Raw genomic sequence first — 18511 nt, 5'->3', positions numbered from 1 at the left:
TAGCCGAATTTACAGATTTTTTATTTTATTTTTATTTTTTACATTTCTAACTTTTTAGATGCTTCTCAGAAGTCATCGTGGCTGACTGCAAGCATGTATGAACAAAGCCAAAGCGAGTCTGTTCCAAGGACAGTTTGAGTTTCCTCTTCACATACAATGAAGAGGCACGGCTTCCAAAACTATTATATAATACACCTCATTAGGACTGACAATGTTCAAATTCAGTTTACAACTGATAAAGATCTACCTGGACAGTACAGATGAGGGTTAGAGCGGTATTAAACCCAAAAATTTATTTTCATTACAGGTACTTCTATAGTGCCAACAATTTATGCAGTGCTTTACATATATATGCCCACAAGGAGCCAACAATCTAGGGTCCCCAACTTAAAAACATACTGGGGCCAATTAGACAGGAGCCAATGAACCTAACAGCATGTCTTTAAGGTGTGGGAGGAAACCGGTAAACCCGGAGCAAACCCACACAGGGAAAACATGCAAACTTCAGGCAGGTTGTACTGTGGTTGGGATTTGAACAGATGACCCTAGTGCTAACCACTTCGACACTGTGCTGACCCTAGTGCTAAAAAGTCATCCGATGTGGTGGCTGCATCAGTTTTCTCGTTTTCTTCCGACTCGGTTTTTACCTGGTGATCTGACCAGTAACACTCCTGTAGTAGAGGGGCTCCACTCAGGATGAAGGAGCACAGGGGCACTTGCATTGTCAGTCTAGGGGGGGGGGGGGGTGTTTAAATGTGCTATACTATGCTAGAGCATCTATACTCTGCAAAGTTTATTTTCTTTTGGGACAAAAGTTTTACATAAATAAAAAGCTGATCATTGTAAGTACCCCTGCCATTCCGCTAGAGAGCTTGTTGTTTCGGGGGGGGGGGGGGGGGAATCGGACTTGCAGGCCAGATTACCATATGATCATCATATTTAAGAATTGGTAAGCTGCAAGATAATACATGTTTGCTTAAGGGCCCTTTCACACTGGTGCGTTTTCGCGGTAAAAATAGCGCTATTAAAACGCCCATAAAACGCCCCCCATGCCCCCTCCATTGAAATGAATTAAAAACCGCTGTAAAAACGGAGCGTTAAAATCGTGATTTTACCGCGTTTTTAATTCATTTCAGTGGAGAGGGGCATGGGCAGTGTTTTAATAGCGCTATTTTTACCGTGAAAACACGGCGAAAACGCGGCAGTGTGAAAGGGCCCTTAGGGCTTACATTACTGCCAACATAGCCTTAAACAAAAGAAAACTAATAGGATTTTACAGTGCTGTAGTTTCCAGAAAAAAGCATGTCAAATTAAGTTATGCTATGTAAATGGGAATATGTAGTAAATATAAAAAGTAGGCATTATTCCATATTGACAGCAAAAGTGGAAATATACTGTAAGCAAGTTTTTTTTTTCCCCCCATGAGAAAAGCGATTGAAAATGGATCTTATGCTAAAAGAGCAATTGATTCCAAAACGAATACAATGCAGCTTACCAATCCTTAGACATGGTGGCTGCATTAGTTTTCTTCTGCTTGCACAGCTAGGTGTACATTGCAACTTTAGCTTTAGGCTGCATTCACACATGACCGAGGCTGGAATCGCTGCGATTCTGCCCCAAGATTGCAAATGGCTGTAAACACAGGACACAATTTTGATGCCATTACTTCGAATAGCGGGACTGGCGTGCAGTAAATGGCGCTGCAATAGTGACGCTGTTGCCCAAAAGAAGATTGCGTTTCTTTTTGCGGGACCAGCTACAAAATCAGTGCGATTGGGGTGCTATTAGAAGTAATGGCATTGCAAACACTTCCTGAGTTTTGCAGCCCACAATCATGTGTAAATGCAAGCTTAAGGATGTTTCAGCTGAGAATAATAAACCTACTAAAAAGGAGAGTCATGTTTGAGGCTGGGTTCACACTGGTCCGAAAAACGGTCCTACATTGGGAGCTCATGTAGCATGACGTGTGAAAATCAATGTTTCCCTATGAGAGCCGTCTTAACTGGTCCTACACAAGTCGGTCCGACTTTGAAAATGCTCCCTGTACTACTTTTGGTCCTACATTGATCCTACTTCAACCCATTGAATATCATTGAAGTCGGACCAAAGTAGTATCCTGTTCATGAAAGTAGGATGGATGTAGGACCAATGTAGGATAAATGTAGGACCAATGTAGCAGAGCAAAATAGGATGAAAGTAGTGTAGTAGTGTGAACCCAGCCTCAGTGGGTCAGTGACTCCATTATACCAAATTGGTCTTACTTCACAGGCGAATCTGACTCTGCAAGAACTAAAGACCAGGCAAACATTGCTCAATTATAAATTTATTTCACTTTTATTCCTTCTTATTTTTACTGCCGACTGAAGTTCTATGGAATATAAAATTTTATAAATCTTTCCCATCACTATTTTTCTCTCTTTTTTTATTTTTTAAACAGATCGTTAAAGAGTGAGAAAAATGAAATACAAATATTGGGTAGTCACCAGAACATTTTCCTATAGGGACATAAGTTCTGGCGACCATGCTGACAACCAACCGCTTTTAACTCCCCTGCTAGCGCTGAAAACTTTTTTTTCAATGGGCAGGAGCGCATTAGGAGCGGTGAGTTCGCCGCTCCAAAGAAGCTGCTGGCAGGACTTTGACGCCCTGCCAGTGCACTGCTCCAGTGTGAAAGCCCTCTGGCTTTCACATTGGAGTGAATGGAGCAGCTGTTTTAGGGCGCTTTGCAGGCGCTATTTTTAATGCTATAGTGCCTGCAAAACACCCCCAGTGTGAAAAGGGGTCTTTGCAATATAGGAACTTTTGCCTCCTTGAAGAAGTTACCATAGCTTACTAGCTTGTCTGGGTGTAAAAGCCATACAGATATTTTTGTTAAAAAGGTAAAAATGGCAACAGGTGATACGATTAATGTTGCATATTTTCATTTACACACACAAGTTTTTTTTTTTTTATAACAAAGACCCCGGTATATAGTTTACACACAGATTTAAAACCGTACTTACAAAAGTTTGGTCTTTATTTTTACAGACTTCTGGTTGAACTGTTGGGATTGTTTAATGAGTCCGAGCGATTCCAGAGTTTCAGGATCTAGGCGTTCCTTAAGAATTGTGTCGGACATTAGATACTGTAAAAGAAGCAGAATATTTCAGTTTTATTTATTTTTTGCCATTAAATACAAAGTACTTTAACATACAAAACAGTTGTAACTAGTTTCTGAGTGCATCAAGTAACTATGAGTATGTCAAGGTACACACACACACACATCATTCAGAAGCATCAGCTTATATAGAGCTGATCAGGACCCTGGATCAAGAGAAGCGCATGCATGGGTGGTGTAGACCCATCTAGCCAATACTTTGTCAAAAACGTGTGGCTTTTTCCTGCGTTAATAAATATGTCCAAATTGTCATAGAAAAAGTTTCTTGATGTTTTTTCATGTTAAAAGGATCGTCTTCCAGGCACAGAAGTAGAATGTATGCAATAACATTCTGCTTATTATGAACTATGGGAGACCTACCAGTTTCTAAATATGTAAATGTTTTGGTGGGTGGAAAATATTGGGGCGTTCCAAGACTGAAGGGATTAAATCACTGACCAAACGTTTTAGACATACTGACAGGTGCAGAAACCGTGGGGGATAAAAAAAAAAAAAAAAACCACAGCAAAATTAAGCATAGTGTGGAAGGTAGTAGACCCATTTAAAGCCATCTAGCATCAAATTCCACCCAATCCTGGTCAGTAATCTAGAAAGCAAACAAAGACCACTTAAGATGTGCCTGTTGGTTAAAGTGGATATAAACCTGATTCATGAAATTTAACCAAAGCACATATCTGTAGGGTTTTCTTATCTCTCTCCAAAGCACTGCGTCTCCTGTCTTTCTGCGGTTTCCTTGCTCTGTTATCAGCATAACAACTTCTGACAAGTTCTCCATCAACAAAGATAAAATCAGCCTGAGATTTGTGTTGTGGGAGGTTGCTATAAATAGATTAGCAGAGAGCTTGCTTGTCTTATCACAGCACTGCACATTCCTTCCTTTGCCAATGTGGAGTGGGGGTGTGTGCCTTTCCTCCAATCAGCTGTCTTGGCTGTATGCCAAGAATCCACTCCCAGTGCTGAACAGGAAGAGAAAATCTCTAACACAATGTGCACTTTCTAAAGAATATACAGATGAAGATAGCAGATATACATGTAAAACTTATGTAGGGAGATTTGTTTCATCACTGTATTATCTGAGGCGGTTAACTTTCCTGGGTCTATGTGAGGATTTACATCCACTTTAAGGGTAGAGTAATAGGTAAAGACCAAGTTGGTGGTATCTGGTCTTTCCAAGAGTTGTTCAAAGAAAGCAGTCATTTTAAGATTTAGACGCTGCAAACTTTACAGGACTTGCATGGCGAAAATTTAAAAGTAGTGTGGGGGGGTTCTACCTCACGTCTCTTCTGGCACCGAAATCTTTGTCAGTCTACACTTCTGGGAGGGCCTTGGTTCCATCTTCAGACACCATAAAGGTGACTGATAAAAAGGTACAAGAGCAACTTTTTTTCTTTGTAAGAAAACATGTAGAGAAGTCTGAATTTTGGCATTGGCGGCTTCTGCGAGTCCCCCCCCCCCCTATTCCATAATAACTGATATTTCAGTATACAGAAATAAATAAATCAGCTACAGAGATGAAATGCATGTTTTCAATGCTTGGCTCTTTATGAGCCAGATATAGAGTGGGTGGACACAGACAATTATTCAGTCTGCCAGATTATGTGATGTTCCTTTACAAATTTTTAAAGAGCACATCCAGGCAATCAGGAAAAATAGGCCATTGTTTTTCAATTAAGTGAAAAAAAAAGCAATTTCGACTCAAAATGACCCCTTTATATATGTCTTGCAAAGTAAAAGATGGGGTACACACTGCTTACAGAGTACCTAGGCCAAAAACACTGCCGAGAACATAAGAGGAATACAGTGGCTCTAGGCAGTAGACGGTGTTGGAAAGTACGGAGGGAGCGAGGACAGACTACTAGATGGCAGGGAGAGCATTCAAATCACTGGCAGAATGGTATTTGCAAAACACCAAAATTAAAGCGGAGTTCCACCCCAAAGTTCTGCATTAAGGCCTCCTCACCCCCTTACATGCCACATATGGCATGTCTTATTTTTTTTTGTGGGGGGGGTACTTAGTTTTCACTGTTCTCCTCTCCCCCTCCCTCTTTGAAATCCTCTGGGACACATCACAGGTCCCAGAAGATTGCCTGGCCATTAAGGAGGCGCAGTGCGCATCCGGTTGTGAGGCTGCAAGCGGTCACAGCTGGCTGGCCACACTTGTGATGCCGGGGAGAGGCAAGGGAGAGAACTGAGGGTTCAGGAGGCCGCATCGCTGGGTCATGGGACAGGAGAGTGCGTGTTTTATTGAAAATCAGCAGCAACACTTTTTGTAGCTGCTGACTTTTAATAAACAAACACAAAAACATCTGGAACTCCGCTTTAACTGCTACAAAAAAAAAAAGAACAAAAAAATTTGCAGCAGGTGGCTTGGTGAACGACAGAAAAGCCAGTTACTGGAATATTTACCTTAACGTACAGGTTACTTAATGTATTAAAATATAAAGGCTTAGTCACACCAGGGCATTTGCGAGCCGAATCATTGCTGCCCACAATCCCAAAACGCTCTGCAGAAATTACAAATTGTACCACGCTTGTTGGGTGCCATTCATTCATTTTTAATGGCACCTAAATGCGGGTGAAATTCTGCTGCGATTATCTAAGCTTGTTGTTCAACAAGGAGCTTCTTTCGGTTGACATGCTTCCCTCAAAGCAATAAAAACAAACACACATGTGTTTAGGTGCCATTGAAAATTAATGGTACCTGAACAAACGTAGAGCAGTTTGTCAGTTTTGCAGAGCGTTTTGAGATTGCGGGCAGAATTGCTGCGATTCTGCCCACCATCGCAAATGCCCAGGTGTGAACAGGGCCTTATAGGTTAACCACAAGATTGAACAATCCATTAACAATTACTGATCTCTTTATTACTGCATCCAAATATTAATCAAAAAAAATTCTAGAAAATAAAGCTTTCCTGTCAAAGGCTTTAATCTTTTAACTTCTACGTGTCGATCCTTAATTTGTTTCAAGTGCATGTATTCAATGATTCAGCTAAAGAGAAGGTGGTCAGCTTAGGAAACCTATAGGTCTCCACTTTTACTGTATTGTCAGACAAAACTTTTTTTTTTTTTTTTTTAACCAAAAGACCCTTACCAAACATGAGGAAACCAGCTGGGTAAAATGATCCCGTCTCCATTTCTCTTCCGTGCAGCTTGTTTCAATATCTGTGTTTACAAGAAATACAAACAAGCTCAAGATTAAAAAAATAATAATAGTAGAACAATCATTCAAATATTATAACCCTGCCCATCATAGCCATAAAAAGTAATACAAGTCTATATATCACCAATTGTTTATTAGCTACTCCTGCCCAGGAAACAAAGTGTATGTAGTCCTTTGTCCAGTCATTCTAGGTCCCAGACCATGAGCTAGTATGATCGACAGTCCCAACTCTCCCCCCAGTCCCACCACTGCCTGACCCAGCTGCTCACTGGGAGATGAATATTCTAAGTGACCATGCTTGTCTGGCAGCAGGCACACACCCAACAAGTGACATCACTACACATAAAGGGGGGAAGAAGAAACACCGTGGGAGGCAAAAAATCACTGAATACCAGTGCCCGTAAAGAAAAGAACAGACTAAGATAGGCAACATGAGGTGGGAAGAGAAAAGACAGCAGGAGGGCAAAGCAAAGAGCAAGTAGCTACTGGGCTTTGCTGGCATTCCCCTATAGGAATGCCCATACATTCAGATCATAAAGGGCTTAAACCAAGCTCACAGTCGAACAGTTCTGTATATGTTTTGTTTTTTTTGGATCAGCAGGTAAGCTTTTATTCCTGCTAAACCCCTTTCACTTCTACTGACTTGGGATAGCGGACAGAACAGTCATTCTGCCCACAATTTCAAACCGCAGTGCAATGCTGGCAAAACGCAGCACACCTGTTCTTGTCGTTCATTTTCAAAAGACAAGGCGCTCTTAAAGCACAGGTTCCAAGTGATACACACCCTTGATAGGCACTCAGGTGCAGGCTCTGTTGGGTTTAGAGAACAAATAGCCTGGACGGCAGCACTCCGATACAACACCTTTATTAGGTTAAAATTCAGTGTACAGCAGTTGATCTATTCAGTACAAAAGGGGGGGGATGCAAAGAGCTTACATGTTTCACACCTGAATCTGGTGCTTAGTCATAGCAGATTCATTTTTCAATGCATCTAAACGCAGTGCAGTTTTGCAGCAATTGCTGAGCAGCATTATTTGAAATCACGGTAAAAGAATTGCGGCGATTCCACCCACATTCCCAAATTGCTAGATGTAAACGACTTGTTCCTTTTCCCAAGCACAGGTTTTGCTTTAGGCTTAAAGTGATGAAGGCTCTTTTTTTTTATTTTATTTTTTAAATAAAAAGACATGTTATACTTATCTACTCTGTGTAGTGGTTTTGCACAGAGCAGCCCAGATCCTCCTCTTCTCATGTCTCTATTAGATGCTCCTGGCCCCTCCCTCCCGTTAAGTGCCCTCAGAGCAAGCAGCTTGCTTGGGGGGCACTTGAGCCAAGCTACGGCGTCATTCAGACACGAAGCTGCGGCCAAGCCCCAGCCTCTCTCTCCTCATTGGCTCACTGACTTTGAGTGACAGCAGTGGGAGCCAGCTTGCTTTGGGGGCCCTGTTGGAATATATATATATATATATATATATATATATATATATATATATATATATATATATATATATATATAATTTCATTCCACAACCATGAGCTGAATTCTAGGTTAGGCAGCCATTTAGAAGGCAGCAGTATGCACCTGGTCCCGTGGGTGATTCAAGGATTTTTAATGCTCACTTTCTTTAAGCTACAAAAAACTAAAAAAAAAAAAAAAAAAAAAAAAAAAACACACACACGTGAAAAACTGAAGTTTGTCTACACAAGAGGTCATATTCCTTTTATTTATTGAGTATTTTAGCCCTCTCTTAAAAATAAATAAAAAGGAGTTAAGAAGTGTGCAACACAATGCTTACCTAAAATACAAAATACGTCTGCCAAAATTGAAGGCATGTCTTCTCGCAAATCCTGGGGAGAAAAAAAAAAAAAAAGGGAATGAATACTAGTTACATTATTTGTGTCAATACCATCACTTATTAAAGAACAAAAGTGACCATATTACTCATGCAGGGAGAAAACTAAAATAGTAACTTTAGTCATCCTCTCCCCAGAAGTACATACTCCTCTTTTTTCAAACCTGTCCCATGTAACTTGGACCAGGAAAATTGGATTTTTGACTTACCAGAAAAATCTGATACCTGGAGGAGGACAGGACAAGACACAGGCTTCTTTAACCACTTAACGCCCGCCGCACGACTATTTACGTCCGCAAAATGGCACGGACAGGCAGATGGGCGTATATATACGTCCTTGCCTTTCCGCGGGTCGGGGGTCCGATCAGGACCCCCTCCTCTGCGTGCAGCTTACCTCGGGGAGCGATCCGGGACGACGGCGCGGCTATTCGTTTATAGCCGCTCCGTCGCGATCGCTCCCCGGAACTGAAGAACGGGGAGAGCCGTATATAAACACGGCTTCCCCATGCTTCACTGTGGCGGCGCATCGATCGTGTCATCCCCTTTATAGGGGAAACACAATCGATGACATCAGACCTACAGCCACACCCCCCTACTGTTGTAAACGCACACTAGGTGAAGCCTAACACGTTCAGTGCCCCCTGTGGTTAACTCCCAAACTGCAACTGTCACTTTCACAATAAACAATGCAATTTAAATGCATTTTTTGCTGTGAAAATGACAATGGTCTCAAAAATGTGTCAAAATTGTCCGCCATAATGTCCTAGTCACGAAAAAAAATAGCTGGTCGCCGCCATTAGTAGTAAAAAAAAATTAAAAAAAAAGTTATAAAAATGCAATAAAAATATCCCCTATTTTGTAAACGCTATAAATTTTGCGCAAACCAATCGATAAACGCTTATTGGGATTTTTCTTACCAAAGATAGGTAGAAGAATACGTATCGGCCTAAACTGAGGAAAAAAAAATTTATATATGTTTTTGGGGGATATTTATTATAGCAAAAAGTAAAAAATATTGCATTTTTGTTCAAAATTGTAGCTCTATTTTTGTTTATAGCGCAAAAAATAAAAACCGCAGAGGTGATCAAATACCACCAAAAGAAAGCTCTATTTGTGGGGAAAAAAGGACGCCAATTTTGTTTGGGAGCCACGTCGCACGACCGCGCAATTGTCTGTTAAAGCGACGCAGTGCCGAATCGCAAAACCTGGCCTGGGCATTTAGCTGCCTAAAGGTCCGGGGCTTAAGTGGTTAAATCACAATGACTGGTTATATGCAGTAACCTTCAGGTGAATGGACTGACAAAGGCGGCGGTGGCGGCTGCTGCTGGGACATCCCCCCCACCTCCACTTCTAGCTAGTCCGAGTTAACAGCAAATCACATAAAAAACACACAATGGAATGGATTTTGAGCCTGCAAAAGCACTGCAACAACCATCAGTAGAGCAATGCTCTGGCTCCTGCAGACCCTTCTTCCATTTCGAGGACCGCCAGTCATGGAGCTGATAAAGGTGTCAATGAACAGTGCAGTGACATCACCACACTGGTGCTCCAATGACTACTGCAGTTCTTCTACTGTAGCAGCAGGTATGGGAATTTAACCTGAATACAACTTTTCTTATTCACCCAGAACTGATGGAGGGAGAGGCAGGAGGGAACTGAACTGAGGAGGGAGAGGGTTCCCTTACAGGAACCCTCAGAAAACACAAAGAATGAATTTGATTTCCTAAAGGAAAACAGTAGCCGAGAGGTAAACTCTCACAATGGGCACCTACAGACAGACAGTGGAGATCAATTTCCATGTAATATTTCAGAGAAAAATAGACAATATTCTGATTGAAGGCAGAAATCACCATCAGGTAGAATGAGGCCTTTGTCCTCAAGACAAGCTTGTTTATGAGCAACACTCTATAAAGTTTAAAGTCAAGGTCTCTCAAACAAAACAGCCAAAAACAAGGACGTGTACCCTTAATGATACCCAAAACCAAATGCTGGACCATATTAAAAGGAAAAACAGAATACTACGCCTTCCAGGTGCAGGGGAGCGGAGGTGCACAGCCATTTTCAGATCTCTCCAGAGATGTTCAATTGGGTTCAAGTCTGGGCCACTCAAAGACATTCACAGACTTGTCCCGTAGCCACTCCTTTGTTATCTTGGCTGTGCGTAGGGTTGTTGTCCTGTTGGAAGATGAACTTAAGACCCAGTCTGAGGTCCGGAGTGCTCTGGAGCAGGTTTTCATCAAGGATGTCTCTGTACATTGCTCCATTCATCTTTTCATTCGATCCTGAGTAGTCTCCCAGTTCCTGCCACTCAAAAACATCCCCACAGCATGATGCTGCCACTACCATGCTTCGCTATAGGGATGGTAATGGTCAGGTGATGAGCGGTGCCTGGTCTCCTCCAGACATGATGCTTGCCACAAAATAGCTTAATCTTTCTTTCATCAGGACCAGAGAACTTTGTTTCTCATGGTCTGAGAGCCATTTAGGTGCCTTTTGGCAAACACCAAGCGGGCTGTCATGTGCCTTTTACTAAGGAGTGGCTTCTGTCTGGCCACTCTACCATACAGGCCTGATTGGTAGACTGCTACAGAGATGGTTGTACTTCTGGAAGGTTCTCCTCTCTCCACAAACACTGGAGCTTTGTCATAGTGATCATCGGGTTCTTGGTCACCTTCCTAAGGCCCTTCTCCCCGACCGCTCATTTTGGCCAGGTGGCCCACTCTAGAAAAAGAGTCCACGTGGTTCCAAGCTTCTTCCATTTAAGGATGATGGAGGCCACTGGGCTCATTGGGACCTTCAATGCTCCAGAAATGTTTCTGTACCTTTCCCCAGATCTGTGCCTCAGTACAATCCTGTCTCGGAGGTCTACAGACAATTCATTGGATTTCATGGCTTGGTTTGGGCTCTGACATGCACGGTTAACTATTGGACCTTATATAGACAGGTGTGTGCCTTTCCAAATCATGTCCAATCAACTGAATTTACCACAGTTGCCCCAACAAGTAGTAAAAACATCTCAAGGATGATCAGAGGAAAACAGGATGCACCTGAGCTCAATTTTGAGTGTCACTGCAAAGGCTATGAATACTTATGCAGATGTGATAAGAAAGTAAGTGTATAGGCCCCAAGGGGGCAGTAAGGGGCAAAAAAATAAAGGAATTATACAAAATGTATTGATACATAAACACAGTATAAAACTACTTATAGGAGGACCCCATTGTCATATTATAAAAGAATGGTTACCTCCACATGTTTCACCACAAATGTGGCTTCTTCTGGAGCTTTTGTAGGACATTCATTTTAAAACATTACCACCGTTGAATGGTCACGATTCTGGATACACCCCAAGACCCATCAAGAGGTCCAATGGGGGACGTCTGTACCACAAAAGTGGGAGGAAAACCGTTGCCCAATAGTTACACCTGTGGCCACTTAGCCTGCTGTTGGTGAGGCTCAATACTCTTTTTCCAAAAAGGTTTAATCCCTTGGGACAGTTCAATTTCTTTGAGCCTCCTGCGTATATGGGGTCATTCTCAGACACAGAGTCAAGCAATGGTGGCAAAGTGAAATAAAGGAAACGCTCGGAGGGTACAAAGCACCTTGAAGTATGCTGGCAATGGATGAAGTCCATTTATGGGGAAAGATTAAATATTGATCGATCGGCCAAAACTTCTTGAAATAACAAAACTAACTATAGGGCAACTGTTTTCCTCTCACTCTTGTGGTACAGAAGTCCCCCATTGAACCTCTTGGTAGGTCTTGGGGAGTATCCGGAATTGTGACCAGTCAACGGGTGGTAATGTTTTAAAATAAAAAAGGTCCTACAAAAGCTCCAGAAGAAGCCACGTTTGTGGTGAAACATGTAGAGGCAACCATTCTTTTGTAATATGACCATTAGGCCATCTATAGCCCTAATTGTATAAGTAGTTTTATACTGTTTATGCATCAATACATTTTGTATAATTGATTCTTTGCACCTTAAAACTCTGCTTACTGCCCCCCTTGGGGCCTATACACTTTCTTGTTATACTCTATAGGAGGTGGTGCATTTATTGAAACCTCTGGGTTTCATGAATAATTTGATATTAACTATTATCGTATTTATCGGCGTATACCGCGCACTTTTTTCCCCCTTAAAATCAGTAGAAAATCGTGGGTGCGCGATATATGCTGATACCCGCACTGTGTTTGAACGCCGCCATGTACCGAGCGCAGTACAGTCGGGTACGCTTGGCCAGGCTCGGCTCGCGGTCACGCCCTGTGCTGCCTCCTAGCCTTTATGCGAGAGGAGCCGAGCGTGGCCGAGTGTACTGCGCTCGGTATATGACGGCGGCGGCGTTCAAACACAGCGCGGGAAGCGGGGGGATCGGCTCAAAAACAGCGCGGGAGAAGCGGGGAGGACACCACCAAAACCGCCGGACCGGACAAGGCCGCCGATAGACGCCGGGCAAGACACCGACGAGGAGTATTCAAACCAAGTATTTTCTTTTTTTTCCTGAAATTTCCCTTCTAGGTTGGGGGTGCGCGCTATAGGAAGATAAATACGGTATGTAGATGTCATGTTTTTGTATTTTTAATACATTTGCAAAGGTTTCAAACAAACTTATTTCACGTTGTCATTATGGGGTATCGTTTGTAGGATTTTGAGGAAAATAATGAATTTAATCTATTTTGGAATAAGGCTGTAAGTGTAACATAACAAAATGTGGAAAAAGTGAAGGGCTGTGAATACATTCCGGATGAACTGTATATAGCCTTAGTAAGAAATTCAAGTGTTGACTATTAGAACAAATTGTAGATACTATTCACTTTTTTTTTTTCCCACATTAAAAAAATAAAATCTTGAACATGCAAAGAAGAGAGGAAATAAATGGACATACTATGATATCTGTGAAAACTCCGGCAGCTTGATCATGCTTCAGATTTCCTTTAATTACTTGGCAAGCAAGATCATAAAGAACTTGCTGGACTTCTGAAAAAAAAAAAAAAACACATTTTAACACCGTTAAATATATGCATTCTGGTATACACAGTATGGCTCCTTTCACACTGGGGAGGGAGGTGCGGTGCTATACCGTCGGGATTGCGGTGGTATTCGGCCGCTAGTGGTGCGGTTTTAACCCCCGCTAGCAGACGAAAAAGGGTTAATACCGCCGGCAATGTGCCTCTGCAGAGGCGCATTGTCGGCGGTATAGCCAGGGTTTACCATTGGTTTCAATGGGAATAAACGGTGGAGGAGTGGTAAACACACCTCTCCAAAGATGCTGCCTACAGGACTTTTGGAGCAGTCCTGCTAGCGCACCACTCCAGTGTGAAAGCCCTCGGACTTTCACACTGGAGAAACAGAATCCGCTGTTTAGGGTCGGTTTTAGGCCCTGGTGTGAAAGGGACCTAAATATTTTGCGAATGTCAACAGTATCCCTACTTATATCTGTGAACAAACACAGACAGACATTCTACTTTGAGAATAAACCTGAATTATACTGTATAGGATTACCATCACAAATTACACAGCTCTGTAAAGAAAGGGCCAAGTAGCCGTTTACTTAAAAGTCATGAAATTTGAAAGTAAATAAGCATACAGTAGAATGCAGAAGTGCTCGTCTTCAAACAAATGTCATGGTTGAGCATATCCAACCTTTTACATGGATTTTTAAATGCCGAAAAGTTTCTTTAATCAGTCCATCTTCACCGACCACAGCCACTACAACTGGACCAAGCGTTTCCTTTTTTTATCTATACTATGGGGGACGCAGAAAGAGCATTGCATTTCACTTGTTGTAGGAACTGCTATAGGAATAAAGTGAAACTCCAACCAAACAACTTTGAGCGTAAAGGGCACTTTCACACTAGTTCACTTCAAAACTGTCATTAAAAACGCCTATTGGTTAATGGAGCGTTATTTGCAGCGTTTAAGACATGCAAATCAAAAACTGCTCCAAAAAAAATTAGTGGGGTGTTTGAGGCGGTTCCCATTAATTTCAATAGAGAGGGGTGTTTTAGGTGTGCTTTTTTTTTTTTTTTTTTTTATTCCAAACATGCTGCAAGCAGGATTTTTTCTCACCGCAATCAAAGTGCAGCGCTTCAGTGTGAGACCATTCATTGATTTTAATAGCGAAGTATTTTTCTTGAGCTTTTCAGGCATTTTTTTTTTTTTTTTTAACACAAAAGCGCATGAAAAACTCCTCAGTGGGGGTTAAAAGCGGTTGTAAGCCGCTGATGGGGGGGGGGGGACAACAACACACACACACACCTGCAAGGCAATGGCATAATATAAAAGAAATATAGAACAGTTTTTACCTTTGAAGGTCACATTTTCCTGTCCTTTTTCACCGAAGCTGCGACACAACTGTATGCTGTAAAAATATATTATACATGTTTAAGGTATTGTGGCTAAGCAACAGTTATTTATTAATACAGAAACACAAGCATAAAATGCCCCCAATATCAGTCAAGTGACTTGTTTGCATTTACATCTATGAAGTAGGTAGAGGAAGGCATGCTTTAAGCACCTCCAGTGCCAAGTTATAAGGCCCCTTTCACACAGGGGCGGGAGGAGCGTCGGCAGGAAAAAAAAACACCATTTTAGCAGTGCTTTACCGCCAATTTCGCAGCGCTATTCGGCCGCTAGCATGGTGGTTTTCCCCCCGCTAGCAGCCGAGAAAGGGTTAAAAAAAGAGGCGCATAGCCGCGGTCTCCCATTAATTTCAATGGGCAGGAGCGGTGGAGGTGTGGTATACACACCGCTCCAAAGATGCAGCTAGCAGGACTTTTTTTTACCGTCCTGCTTTCACACTGGAGACACAGCAGCGGCTGTCTAGGGTCGGATTGCAGGCGCCATTTTTAGCGCAATAGCGCCTACAAACCGCTCCAGTGTGAAAGGGGTCTTAGGGAAAAATTATCGGCAATCAGATAAGGTTTTCCAACTTGTCCAACCACTTCTCTCTCATATAGGTCTTGGTCAGCAATGTCTACAATAGGAGCAAGAAACAGTCTAGGAGCACCTGAAAGTCTAAAGATTTTTTACCCCTACCTGTCCTACCCCACACCACACCACCATGTCACTGATCCAGCACAGTCATTGGCTCCTGCTGCGGTCAGTTACCTGTGTGGAGGTAACAGGGGTGTGGCCACTATGGATCGCTGTCCCATGTGTAAAGGACCTCTTATCTACGCTTTGGTATACTGAAACTAGTACATCCCTCATTTGCAATGAAAACACACAATTTTTAATACAGGTTCACATCTATACAGTTGATGCGTTTTTCAAATTTTTGTGCGGTGCGTTTTTAAAACCCGCGTTTTTGCATTATTATTTGTTTCCTTTATGTCCCTTTAAAAACTCTGTACATAATTGGTTGCCAAGGAGTGGGCCGGGTAGCCAGTTATTGTATCTTTAACAACCAATGAGTCATCAGCTGGAACCCTGGGCTGTGGTTGTGGGGGTCCCATAGCTATTTAAGACATGTTACAATGCAGGTCCGGCAGACCACAGGAGCGTTCATAGCGAGCAGAGCTTTTTTTATTTTGTCCGTTTTTCAGGTCCAGCGGTGGCATCATGATTGATGATTGACCTACATTGGGGGACATGGTCAAAAATTCTTGTACCGTCTTTATTCACGTGTCTGGTATGGCTCGGGGGGGGGGGGCGGCGTCCCCTCCATTACCTGCTTTGTCAAGCTGAATTCTAGGACAAAGGGTCTGGTATCGATTCTGGGGAGGGAACCCCACGCCTTTTTTTCACTTTTTTTAAACACACATTCAGCTGTAAGAGCCCTTTCACACTGGGGTGGTGGGGGCATCGGCGGTAAAGATGCACCATTTTTAGCAGTGCTTTACCATCGTTTTCGCTGCGCTATTCGGCCGCTAGCGGGGCACTTTTAAACAGAAAAAAAAGTTAAAACCGCCCGCAAAGTGACACTTTGCCGGCGGTTCGGCCCTGCTGCCCATTAATTTTAATGGGCAGGGGTGCTGTATACACTGCTCCTACAGCGCCTCAAAAATGCGGCTGGCAGGACTTGTTTTTACCATCCTGCCAGCGCACTGCTCCAGTGTAAAAGCCCTCTACTTTGCTGTCATCTTCCATCTGGGAACGAGCACACCAGCTCTAGTTGGTGTCTCGTGTCCCAATTGGATAGATTGATAGTAGCGGGAGCCAATGGCTGCGCTGCTGTTAATCAAATCCAATGACGCGGCCCCTGCATTCTGTGTAAATGGACACAGCTGCTACCTCCCCGGGACACACACTACTCCTTAGGCGGCAAGGTTCTAAAGCCTTTGATCTGCCCTTTACTGTGGACAGTGCAGTGTAGTCACCTAGCGACGGAATCTATTTTCCCTCCAGGTCTTTCTCACCTGTCTTCTGCCTTGCTGGTCCCGGTTGTTGCCTTTTTATACTATTCTCGAGAACCTACTACCATTGTGGCTCCCCATACCATCAGGAGATCGTTTCTTCCTCCTTGTTACCCGGCTCACGTACTTATTTTTGGTACTAACCCAATGATCTTTGATGGATGCGGATGACCACCAACTCAATTGACACATACAAGTAGCAATACTTCCGTGTTATAAAACCATACAACTCGTCCAGAAGAAGCCGTAAGGCGAAACGCGTCGGCGAGACGTTCTATTGCTCAAATATGTATCTATGTTCTCTCTTTTGATAACATTTTTTAATATGAAATTTATTTGTATATGTACTATTTTGTAATTAAACTTTATTTTTATAACGATAAACGTCCCTGTGATTGCCCTTTAAAGTCCGCCATGTCGCTACCCAGTGTAGTACAACTTTTTTCTTTTTGAACCAATACTTCGGATGTGGGCCAACGTGAGTGCCTTACTGTTATTTCCCTTCCCTACCCTTTTTTGGACACAGCTGCTGGTCTCAGTGCACGCCCGCACTGGTGTCCACCGTAGGAGAGTTTTCTCCAACACACCACAAGGGTTTATAACCCCCTTTAAGCTTAGTTAGAACTGGACTGGAACTTCACTTTAAATACAACTTTTTAACTTCTTGCCACCCACATAACATGCTCGTGCAACAGCAAAGAGCTTTAATGTTCACACACTGCACATAAGCATCCATGGGCGCATGAGGTTTCTGAGCCGAGAGAAAGCTCACAGCACATTGAACAAGCTCCCAGTCTTCTTGTCACTCTAGAGCAGGGGGTCTCCAAACATTTTAAACAAAGTGCCGGTTTATTGTTCTTCAGACTCTTGGAGGGCCGGACTTTGGCCAGCGGGAGTGAAAATTTTCCTGGCATCAGTGGGAGTAAACATCTGGTATTAGGGGGAGGAAAAGTGCCCCATTAGTGGCGTCAGTGGGAGAAATGGTGCTCCATTGTCAGTGGGCAGAATAGTGTCTCGTTTCAGTGGGAGGGATAGAGCTCCAAGGGCCGGATAAAGGCAAGCAAAGGGCCGCATCCGGCCCTCGGGCCGCAGTTTGGAGACCACTGCTCTAGAGGGCTGGGACTATCTCTCCATCATGTGACCACTGTAATAAGCAATCACATTGGTCATGTGAACAAGCAGACCGCCCTGCTCCCCAAGCATAATAGCTCAGTTAAACGGATGCCAGGGTCGGGCAGCAAGGGCTTATACACACATTTTTATAAATATTTAGCCCTGGTTCATATTGATGCCGACTTGAAGCAGCATGATTTCAAAGTGGCAGGTCAGTGAGATTTCAGGTGCTACATAAAAGGTGACTTCATGCACAGATGTCTATTGAAGTCGCACCTAAAATCTGCAAAAGTAGTGCAGCGCGGCAAAGTTGGGGATCGCTCCGATTGGAACGGTGCCATTGCCAGCAATAGGCTGCAACTTGTCATGCGATCTGACCTGTCAAATCGCTCCGATGTGAACGAGGGCCAACATAAGTATAAGAACTGACGGCATTTTGATAATCCACAATATATCACTGCTAATTTCACAAAACAAAGAAACGCAACATACATTTTTTTTTTTTGACAATGCAAAGCTAAGACAAGCAATATGTAATAGCAGGAGGAGCCATTCAGAAATCAGCTTTCATCAGCATGACTATACAAACACACCTAAAGCAGGGTTTGACAAATTTGCTTGGAATCTAGAAGCCAGCTAAAAAAGTTAGGAGCCAGAAAACGTGCCCCGTCCCGACGAGCTTGCGCGCAGAAGCGAACACATATGTAAGTAGCGCCCGCATATGTAAACAGTGTTCAAACCACACATGTGAGGTATCGCCGCGATTGTTAGAGCGAGAGCAATAATTCTAGCCCTAGACCTCCTCTGTAACTCAAAACATGCAACCTGTAGATTTTTTTAAACATCGCCTATGGAGATCTTAAAGGGTAAAAGTTT

General features: G+C 43.0%; 1 protein-coding gene across 1 annotated transcript in view; it reads right to left on the bottom strand.

Annotated features, from left to right (window-relative positions):
• THOC2 (THO complex 2) overlaps window positions 1–18511 on the bottom strand; it is a 152776-nt gene that overhangs the window by 121565 nt on the left and 12700 nt on the right. Inside the window, exons 2-6 of the mRNA XM_040323934.1 lie at window positions 14471–14526; window positions 13051–13142; window positions 8114–8165; window positions 6249–6319; window positions 3003–3124 (exon numbers count right to left, since the gene is read on the bottom strand). Of these exons, the coding sequence (XP_040179868.1) occupies window positions 3003–3124; window positions 6249–6319; window positions 8114–8165; window positions 13051–13142; window positions 14471–14526 (393 nt within the window). The remainder of the gene's footprint in view (window positions 1–3002; window positions 3125–6248; window positions 6320–8113; window positions 8166–13050; window positions 13143–14470; window positions 14527–18511) is intronic.

This window comes from Rana temporaria, chromosome 9, assembly GCF_905171775.1.
Source record: "Rana temporaria chromosome 9, aRanTem1.1, whole genome shotgun sequence".
NCBI lineage: Eukaryota > Metazoa > Chordata > Amphibia > Anura > Ranidae > Rana > Rana temporaria.
The sequence above is the reverse complement of the archived record's forward strand: the minus strand, read 5'-3'. Positions and strand labels throughout refer to the sequence as shown.